Source organism: Cucumis melo, chromosome 8 (genome assembly GCF_025177605.1).
Source record: "Cucumis melo cultivar AY chromosome 8, USDA_Cmelo_AY_1.0, whole genome shotgun sequence".
In the NCBI taxonomy this organism is placed as follows: Eukaryota; Viridiplantae; Streptophyta; class Magnoliopsida; order Cucurbitales; family Cucurbitaceae; genus Cucumis; species Cucumis melo.
This window is the reverse complement of record NC_066864.1, coordinates 33,256,457-33,267,888: the sequence shown is the minus strand read 5'-3', so window position 1 is coordinate 33,267,888 and position 11,432 is coordinate 33,256,457. Positions and strand designations below refer to the sequence as shown.

The 11,432-nt window shown below is 28.9% G+C and overlaps 1 protein-coding gene across 3 annotated transcripts; it reads right to left on the bottom strand.

Moving 5' to 3' along the window:
- Positions 1 to 446: 446 nt before the first annotated feature.
- On the bottom strand, positions 447 to 5,473 carry LOC103491570 (NADP-dependent D-sorbitol-6-phosphate dehydrogenase-like). Of its 3 annotated transcripts, none has more exons than XM_008451566.2 (6): positions 5,302 to 5,470; positions 4,308 to 4,402; positions 3,817 to 3,934; positions 2,553 to 2,685; positions 914 to 1,154; positions 447 to 811 (listed from the first exon to the last, which is right to left on the bottom strand). In XM_008451566.2, exons 1-6 carry the CDS (start codon positions 5,432 to 5,434, stop codon positions 578 to 580), a joined length of 954 nt encoding a protein of 317 aa, XP_008449788.1. In that variant the 5' UTR covers positions 5,435 to 5,470; the 3' UTR covers positions 447 to 577. The 3 variants fall into 3 exon arrangements, with proteins under 3 accessions (XP_008449788.1, XP_008449797.1, XP_008449805.1); XM_008451575.2 differs by having other exon boundaries at positions 914 to 1,136; XM_008451583.1 differs by lacking the exon at positions 2,553 to 2,685 and having other exon boundaries at positions 914 to 1,089; positions 5,302 to 5,473.
- Positions 5,474 to 11,432: the final 5,959 nt, after the last annotated feature.

The window sequence follows — 11,432 nt, the reverse complement described above, 5'->3', positions numbered from 1 at the left end:
TCTATATGATTTGTTTTAAAATTGTTTCTTTCGAACTAAATAAAAACTTCAAACAAATTAATCACACTAGAAATCTGGCCTTTAATGTTGGTTTAAAATCGACATTAAAGGCTTTTAATGTCACTTGGCGACTGACATCTTTGCGAGCGTTATTAAAAGCCTTTAATGTCGGTTGGATTTTAATGTCGGTTTTAAATTAACCAACATTAGAGGCCTTCACTATCCTAATAGTAGTAGCATTTTTTAAACAAGTATTAATGATTTATGTTCCTATAATAACAATAAATGTATTTCTTAACTCTTCTTTTTTTTTTTAAGTTTAAAGATATTTCTAAAAGTTTTTATAAGAGTATCTTTGACACAAAGTACAAAGTTTAATTAAAGCTATTTTTGTAAGATTTAGTAGTATTATTATTATTATAGAATTAGAAAAAAAAGGGGGGGTATATTGTTAAAAAGAAATTTATTTGTATATAAAAATACTATTGAGAAAGTGTAATGAAATACAAACCGAGGGTTTTTAGCTTGGAATAGATTTGTTTAAACGAAAAGGATACACACATGATGTCCTAGTGAATTAAGCATATATATCTATTCCCCAAGCCACTGTTGAAATGAGATTGGTTCTATATTTCTTGTCAATATTTTTTATGAGATCCATATCTTCCTGTTTAAGCTCGAAATCAAACACTTGAAAATTCTCTTCCAATCTCTTCAATTTTGAAGACTTTGGTATAACCACAGTGTTCCTTTGAATTCCCCACCTTAGGGCAATTTGAGCTGGGCTCCTCCCGTATTTATTTGCTACTTTCTAACAACCAAATTACAAAATTATTAAACCCGGCAATAAAATTAAATATTATTAAGCATGCATACATATATTGTATATATGTATAATAAGATAATTAGTTACCTCAAGCAGAGGATCTTGGATAACATTATAAATAGAACCAAAAACTTGAGGATTAACAGCAGCACCACCTAAAGGAGTATGAGCCGTGACACAAATCTCATGCTTTTGGCAAAAACGAACGAGAGATTCTCTTTGGAAATAAGGATGTGTTTCAATTTGGTTCACGGCAGGCTTCACTTTTGCATATGTCAAACAATCTCTTGTCAAAATTATGTCGTAGTTGCTGCATCCAACTTTCTCTCTAAATTATTTCTATTATTATTATTATTATCATTATTATTAAAACCTCACCTATATACCTCTGTTTTCAAGGATTTCTAAAAAATAGATACACTTACTTTTACATATGTAAAAAAAAAATGGTTTGATTCTAATTTAAACAATTCTGTAAGAATTTCTAGTTCTATAAGCTATCTGACCTGTAAATATCAGTAGATTCAATAGATTATGATTGATTTATTTGTGAACATGTTTATAATTTTTTAAATAATATTGCATGATTTTGTAATAGTATATAATTTGTAGTACTCATTAACAGTGTGAAGGTATTTTCAAAAATAACAAAATAAATCAAAATTTACAAAATTTAAAGCAAAGTTTCAAATATTTCACTAATAGCTAGACACTTTATAGTCTTCTATCAATGATATCATTCATAGAATTTGAATTTCTTTTTATATTTTATAAATATTTTGAATATTTTTTTCATTTTCAATAATTTCCTTATAATATCTAATTATAGGGACAATTACAAATATAGCAACTAAATTCAAAATATTTACATATATATATAGAAACATTTTAAACAAATTGTAAAGGTAGGAAAATATTTATCAATGATATTTATCAAAGTCTATCACTGATAAAAGTCTATCACTAATTGAACATGTTGAAAATATTGCTCTATCACTAATAAATCTTAAAAATCAATCAGCGATAGAAGTCTATCATGTATTGATTTTTATAAACTTTTTAAAATGTTACTGTACATTTAATTATTATTCCTAAAATTATTGTTTATTATAATTACCCTAACTAATTTATGACACGTTATATAATATGTATTTTAATTAAAAAATCATTTGTAATATGGCATGTCGCACATATTTCTAAATATCTTTTTATCTTTATTTAATATATTCTAGATTTTAAAATTAAAAATTCAAACGTATAAAATTTTTGTTTTCAAGATTTACAAGGTTTGGATCACCCAATCTAAGAATAGTTTTTTAAAAAAGGTTCAAGTTATTTGTCAAATACATATCTAATTAGATCAAATCAATTAAAAAACGTATAACATAATCTAGATTTTCGACCATACATACCCATAAAAGACTTAGAAAATATATATAGGTACAGCCACAATGACCAATAACACGAGTTTTAAGAAATAGTGGACATACCAATGTGAAATCTAACGTGTTTATTAAAACATACACTCTAAAAGTGGTTATAATTTCTAATATTCTATGTGCTTTAGGAATATGCTAAAATGATTTTTAGATGACATATCTCGTTTTCTTTATTCTAGTGGCTAACTTGTCAATTATGCTCACAATTGTTGAATACATATATAAAATAGTTGGACTCCTAAGCTAAATTGATGTATGCTTTAAAAATAGAACAAAAGGTGCAATACCTGATCCCAATACTACGAACTAAACCAACAAAAACCAGATCTTCCATGGCATGCCAAGTGGTTTCTAAAGATATGGTTGTATCAATGTCTAACATCCCATCTTTAGCCAATTCACTGTTGGTATTGCCCACTCCTTTTAATGTTATTAAAAAGAATGAGAATTTATATCATAATTACTTCTAGAAAAAATATGATATTTGCAAAATCGAAATCTTGGAGACTCAATCGTAAATATAAGATGACATGGTTAGGATGTTAACATTACAACCAATCATCAATAGAGAGATATGATGACATGGGATTTGGTGTGTTAAATATAAACTACCATCCTAAGTAATTGTCATTATACATATTTGGCTAACATAGTTTTTATGGCTGCTTTAAAATGTCATCATAGTCAATGCATCATTGTACCTTACATACAATGACACCCAGAAATATGATGGTTTGCAATTTAATATCACAACAGTATATGTGTTGAGGAAGTTCAACATTCATGTAAGAGAAATAAGTAGAAGCTAATGGGATTTGTATTATTTAATGTATGATGGGGTGTTAAAACATTTCTAAAAATGAGAATTCTTATTGTATGTTTGTTTTCACCAAAAGGATTTTCCTAAAATATCACTCACACTATGCATTAGACTTATGTTTTATGTTTTTCTTCCCTAGTAAGGGAAGTGAGAAAACTGCTAGGAGGAGGCGAGCTACTAGGTTTTGGAGACAGGCAATAAGAGTTGTGTTTGACATTGAAAGCATGATGTTTAAATTTTAATTTTAGTTTCTTTGAAGTGTTAATTGTATCTGTGTTAAGATGTTGAGGAATTTAATAATAAAGTTGTTAAGTTTTTCAAAGGGTAAAGTATCACTATTATTTATCGTCAAACATGTTTTAGGAAGTTAAATTTAAGATTAAAGTCAGGAACACAAGAGAGGGACACGTTCCGAGTGGAGGTGTAACATGTGATGTCAATTCAAAACTGACGTTATAATCTAAAAATGTTGCAAGGAGATCATTAAACACATTTGAATGCACAAGAACTAAAATTAAAGTTGAAAGAAAATCTCAAAATTGAACACTAAAACTTATAATTTACTTCATCGTTATTAGGAAAAGATAATTTCGTAAACGTAGAAGTCTGATCAGATAATTATTGGATGAGGAAGATGAACGTATAAACGAAAAAGAAAGAAGAAGATTGAGAAAGTAAAGAAAAAATAAAGGACGAAGGTGAAGATGGAACAATGTGATTGGAGAGATGACCTGTATGCTTTGTGGGTATTGGGAAGTGGACTAAGTACAAATCCAAATACTGTAGTTGAAGCTTCTTTAAGCTGTCCTTGCAAGCCTCCACAACATGTCCATGGTCCGAGTTCCATAGCTGTTGTCATTTATGATTCATGATTATATATTTATTATTCCTTTTTTTTTATGTGATGTTTAAACCAATTTATACAATCTCATACACTAACCCATCTTATAACTTTATAATATTTGGGTGTCAAACAAAACCATATTAAATTGTCATAAGTATTTTTAACAAAATTAAATTTTAATTTTATAATTTAAAATTTAAAATTTAATCTATTTTTATAAATCTACTCAAATAGTTTTCTATGACTAACCCATAATAAATAATTCCTACTGTTGGAAGTTTATTTACGATGATTTTTTAAACATTATAGACTACCAAACTCCATATAGAAATTAAATTTAAAATTTAATAAAAAAGAAAAAGAAAAAGAAAAAACCACCTTTGAAGTAATGAAAAGTTCTTCCCTCTTCACAAGTCCACTCTCTAAAGCTTCTGCCAGTGCCTCACCTACTTCAGCCTCATTTTTATAGTCAGCTGCAGCGCCATAATATTTTATTGTAATATGAATCCGTAAAATTAATTTTATATCTTATATAATAGAAATTTTTTATAAATTTAACAAAATATCAAAATATTTACGACTCCTAAATAAAAAATTAAAAAAAAAAAACACATGCAGTCGGTTATTTTTTTAAATATTCTAAGAGGAAATCAAAGGATACCGATCCTCCTCAAAGGGGATTCATGACCCAGTCACTTCAAACAGAGCTCCCTATTTATCGGACTTTGTGTTTCCTTTTCATCTTCTTTCTTGTGCAATTTTTCTTTTTCTTTCCATTGTTTTTTTCTACATCAATTTTTCATTTATTTTTCTTCAAACTGTTATTTGGTTCAAGATCAAGATCGTGTGCTAAATATAAAAGATCTTTCTTTTTTATCAAACTATTATTTGGTTGTTTAAGATCGTTACCAAATATAAAAGATCTTGAAAAAAATCGTTGGAATATTAGGTAGTCAAATCTAAAGATCATGTACCAAAAATAGCCAAAATTCTAAATGAATGTGTACAAAAGAATCCTTTAAAAAAATCATTTAGATTTTGGATCGTATACAAAATCAAAACAATCATATACAAATAAATCTTGAAAAAAAGTTGTTTAAATTTGGTTATCCCAAATCGAAACGATCAAACTTAAACGACCGTGTAGTAAAGAATAGTCAAATCTAAACGATCATGTACAAAGAATCTTTAAAAAAATCGCTTAGATTTGGATAGCAAAATCTGTCAAATCTAAACGATCAACTAAATTTAAACGATGGTGCAGTGTAGTCAAATTTAAATTATTTTGTGTGGTGTAATTATATGTTTGAAAAAAATTCATTTAAGAATGATGATAATTAAACAGTAAAAAAAGTGAAAAAGATGGGGTTACCAGCGCAGTCAAAATGGCGATAACCAATTTGAATGGCGTTGGTAATGATATCTTTGATTTCATCCTTCCTCATTCCCGCAACTCCAAGCCCCATCATCGGCATTTTGAAGCCATTGTTAAGACTTATTTCCATTCTTTCTTTCTTTCTTTCTTTTGCTTCTTTTTTTTCTATTACAACAATTTCAACCCACTCCTAAACTCTAATTTTATACCCTTTTTTTTTCCTATTCGGAACTAAAGGTACGTAACACTAATGTCAAAAGTTAAATCATTTTTATTCCTTTCATTCTCACATCAATCCATCTTTCAAGAATTTATTCTTTTAAAACCTTTATTTTATTCCTATATTTTGTTTAATTTTATACCATTAGATTGTACCTCTACCTAACCCAATCTCCATTTTCTTTTCTAAGACACACAAATAATAATAATAATAATAATAATAATAATAATAATAATAATAATAGAAAAAACAACTATTTCTTTAGATTACACTAACATAGATTGCAACCAAAAAGGAGCATCCAAGTTTTCTTTAGGAAATTGAAGGGTTGGATATCACTCTTAAATATTCATAAATAACTCTATCATCTTTTATTATGTCCAATATGCATATTCCTAACACTAATAATATCCAAAACTTAGTTTTGGGGCAAATTAAACAACTTAGTTTATTTTAATATTTGTAACATTGAAATATTGATATCGATTTTTTAATTCTGCTCTGAATATGAGGTTTTTAACCTTTTTTTTTTTTTTTTTTGCATAGACTTGTCTTTTAAAATTGATTCTTATGTACAGATTTAGCTTTCAGAATTGATTCTTTGCATGGGTAAAAATAGTTTCTTTTAGATGGATTTATCTTTTAAATTTCACTTTTGTTTCCTTTTTCTTGAAAAAGAAAAAAGTAATTAAACATTTGTTTCTCCCCTTTTTTTTTATGGATGAGTGGATTAAACTTTTAATTTCGAGGTTTATAGTATACCTGAATTAGATTTATTTTGACTTTATCATTTAAAAAAAGAAAATTGTTTCTTTTCTTTCAAATTGACTCGTGTCCACGTATTACTATATATCCTAATAAGTTATATTTATACAAAAAAAATATATATTATTTAATCGAGGTATAATGGAATGAATATAAATTGAAAAAAAAATTATGACTCTTTTATCTTCTACGACTGGTTCGATCCTCCTCCACAAATGTCATTGTTATCCTGAAGGAATCTTAAAAGTAAATCCAAATAAAATAAATTCAAATAAAATGAAAAGAACAGTTCAATTACTGTAAAACAAAAGCACGATTTGTATTTCATTATGTTTAGTTCTTTTTATCGTATTATTTTTGTTGTCGAAGTTAATTAGTTATTTGATATAATAATCTATTATTTTAAATATGTATAATTAATTATCCATTATGAAAAAAATTAGGTTATTTCATTAGACTTAAAAGAGTATGTACTAGTGAACATACACGTGGATCATTTTTCAAGTAATAACTTAGCTTAAAGCACATTTTTCAAGTAATAACCGAGCTTAAAGAGTCTATAATGTCATGCTAATATTAGGGATAATAACAAACCGTTTGAGTTTGATTAGAAAATTTAATTAATTAATGGTCAAAATTCTATTTTGGTCGCTAAACTTTGTATATTGTTTTATTGTTCCTAATCTTTTAAAAATGTCTATATTCTGGTTTTCGAACTTATGAAAACAAACTTATTTTGGTCCCTGCCATAAAAATCACATTAACTTTTGACGAAATGATGATGTGGTTTCTATATTTGAATGATCGTTCACCATATTAATTAAATTCATAAATAACCAAAAAAAATCTTCCTAATTTCTTCTATAAATCTTTTATGTTAATAGAGAGACATAATCAATATAATTGAATCAAATAAATCTAAATTAAAAACTAATTTTGTTTTTTATTCTCAAAAACTTAAATCTCTCACATCTCCTCCCAACTCTCCACCCTTTACTTATTTATTTTTTTCAAATTGAAATCTTGAAACAAATCAAAAGTAAATCTATACACTACAACATATTTATAAGTACAACATATGTATAAAATATAAGGAAAATTGCACAAAATAGTACAAATTAAAAAAATAAATATAATCTATACACTACAAGAAATTGGGATTTTTTTTACGCACAAAATGGCGTCGAACGACGGAAAATCGAGACAAACGGCTATTCCCAACGTCGTGATCCATACGTTGGGACACAATGAAAACATTATTTTAATATCATCTTTGCTCGACATGTCATGAAGAACGTTGGAAAAAAAGAAGCCAGTCTAAACGCTTCTTAAACAGCATCGGAAATAGGAATATAATTCCCAACGTGTTGCACGTACGAGACATCGGGATAAACTCGAATATTTTTTATGTGTCAGAGCAAGATCCCCGATGCTCCATGCATGGCGTTGGAAATAGGTATTGAAGGGATGAAAACCCTTTACAACGGAAAAAATACAGAAACTCAATTTTAATTGGAACTTTAAAAATACCAATACATTGGCACTTTGAAAAAAATACAGAGAAAAAAAAAACTTACGATCGTTGACGACTCTGAATCTACCAATCACCAAATTTTGGGGCACCACCACTTGGAAACCTTCCTATTCTCTGATTGAGATGGTTTGTGGGAACCAAAATTGGAATAAGGGAATGGAGAGAATTTTTTTTAGAGAGAATAGATAGACATCTTTGCATAACTCACTCCTGTAATTTTTTTGTTACGCAAAAAAAAATCCCTCTTCTTCAGACGGAAGAAGAGGGAAGTTAGAGAGAATAACTGGGAACGTGGGAAAACCACCCACTTTCCTTATTAATTTAATAAATTAATATTAAATTAATATATATTAAATTAATTAATTAATTAAATCATATTTAATTAATATTTCATCTAAATCATATTTAAATGAATATCTCTCACATAACCTATAGTTTTAATTTAATTAATTTAATTTAATCAAATTAAACTAAACTATTAATTAATTCTCCAATTAATTAATTTCTAAATTAAATATCTTATATTTAATTTAATCCATAATTTGAATCATATTCAAATATAAATTTTTCTCATAATTTATAGTTTTAATATGTATCATATACACATTAAATTTTAACTTATAGTTTTAATATGAATCTAATTCACATTAAACTAATATTTGAACTTATTCAAATATTTTATTCTCTCATAATTTTATTTTGAATCATATCCAAAATTAAATTTATATAATAAAGTCTAATTAAAATATAAACTTTATATTATAATGTATTAATATACATTATATTAATTCCCAAAGTAAATTTGAACATTTCAAGTTACAACCAATATAAATAAATCTCATTACTCTTTATGAGCTAGGAAGGGGACCTAATGAACCTACAGATCAAAAGCTACAATGATATGAGATTAATTGGCTAAACTCATTAACCACATTAATCAATATTCGTTAACTGTGTGTACACTCCACTAAAGACTCACAGCTGAACTCTTCTTACTGTAGATATATTTCTGTGTCCACGGATATAGACCAATACCAGTAAGTTAGTCCTTCACAAGTGTTCGTAACTCCAGCTGGATCAAATTACCGTTTTACCCCTGGGTTACCTCTAGTCCTTAAATACCAGTGCTCCTCTAATGAACAACCTGTTTATGGTCCAACCACTAAACAGAAACCCCTCTCATGCCATAGAGAGGGTAGAGCCCTTTGTTCAAGTCCCGGAGACACCATTTAAGGGAACACTTATCTACTTACCCTAAAGGTGGGAAAGAGTGAATTCCATCTTGTGTGATTATGTTCCCAGATCTCCACTCGGTCTTGTCCCCAAAATGATAAGAATATTAAGTCGGCAATCTAGCCACTCTCACTCGTACAAATCAAAGGACAACCCTCGCAAACAGGAGTTCATAATACACTCAGGATTAAGACTAATTTACCTAAGTCATTCTAATGAAATAGCAATCCAACTAATTAACGGAGTTACATCTAGTGATTATTATTTCGTGGTACAATCTTATGCAAACTCATTGCATAGGATACCATCACTCGCATGTCACATACATGAACGCATTTGATCAATGTGTCTGTATCAAATACAAAGTGAGCCGTATCCATAGTGTTAACAGGATAAGGTACCCAACCTTAACCCTATACTATAGACCCTTTAAGCTGATCTTGAACATTAATCCATGTATGTCTCTACATACTATTCAAGACTCATCAAACAGCTTAGGATGTTAGTTTATTGGATTTAGGTTATTAAGACAAAACTAATAAAATAATCAATAACACTTATTGAAATAAAATAATAAAACACTTTATTAATGACGGTCAATTGATTATATTTACTATCTACGAGTTTTAGGACATAAAACCCAACAGGTATATCGTTCCTGATGGGTTGCACGAGACGTCGGAATAAACTCAAACATTAATTATGTGTCAGAGCAAGATCCCCGACACCATACATGGAGTGTCGGGAATGGTTTATCTACTCCCGATAATATCAGTGATTCATCGGGACTTTGTCTAACTATTCTTGATGCATAGATAATGACATCGGGAGTTCCTATATATATATATTTCGTTTCAGTTACATAAAAGACAAAACTAAAATTGCGAAGATGAGACCGTCTCCATCTCTCTCTGTCCATCTTGTTTTCGTCTCTCTCTGTCCAATCAGCGAGCCTCTCTCTGTCTTTGTCTCTTTCTATCTGATCGGCGAGCCTCTCTATGTCTTCGTCTCTTTGTCCGACCAGCAAGTCTCTCTATGTTCGTCATCTCTGTCGTATACAACCATTGTCAGAGATCCACATCTTCATCGCGTCTCATCCATCCGTCATGCTCCGACGTCTTCGAAGAGAGGAGAAGTTTTCATTTTTGTTTCAAACTAATGGCGTCTCCCTCGTCGTCATTCTTCCATTTTTGGTAAGTTTCAAACCATTTAGATTTTAGTTTATATTTTAGTTTCAAACTAATAATAAATCTACAACTTATATTCAATAGAGAACGGGGGATATAACCACAAGTCATTTAGTTTGCATAGGTTGTAAGTACACTATATCTTATTAGGTCATAAATAGAAATTAGTCATTCATTCAACTGAAAAGAAAAAGAATGAAGAAAATGGGATGTTGTTGTATGGATGTTTCAAATATGGGCATTTAGGACATTGCAAATATGGACATTGAGTTCTGTTGTATGTATGTTGATGATGTTGAATGTATGTTGATGTTGTTGAATGTATATTGATGCTTTTGAATGTATTTTGATGTTGTTAAATGTATATTGATGCTTTTGAATGTATGTTGATGTTTGTTCTGTTGTATGCATGTTCATGCTTTTGAATGTATATTGATGCTTTTGAATGTATGTTGATGGTTATTCTATTGTATGTATGTTGATGCTTTTGAATGTATATTGATGGTTGTTCTGTGATTTCCTCCAAATGTATGTTCTGTTGTATTGATATCAAACTTGTTGTCTATTTCAGCATTATGGGCAATAAAGGAACTCAAACAGAGGAAGGGAAGTTGAACATTATTATAGCTAGTTTAATCATAGAAACATGGGGAGCATGTGCAAAGAGGGTAGTTGGACATTATTATGAGCCGTGTCTGGAGAAACACTGCAACTCTGGTGGTTCAAAAAATTGATTAGGAAGAGAGGAGTAAAAAAATGACAAGATCGAGAACAGAACAAGTAAGTCATAGAAAGTTTCTTACTTGCATATTAGGTAATATGCAATTGAGAAACTTTCTATGGCTTACCTGTTTGGTTCTCGATCTTATCATTTTCCGCAAATCTCTTTCCAATCAATTTTTTGAAACCACCAAAGTAAGGGTTGTTTCTATTTAAACAACCTCGTGTTTCTCTTGATGCAGCTCGTAATAATGTTCAACTTCCATTTTTGCACATTCTGCCTATGTCCCTATGATTATACTAGCTACAGTGATGTTGAGGCAATGTGTGGAAGTTGAGAATCTAGCATCAATGCTTTGAATTATGTTTAAGTTTTCATTTTTACTTTGTATCATTGATGTAATTTATATTTGAACTACTTAGGACGTGTACTTTTTTAATATTTCAATTAATAATAAATTTGATTTGG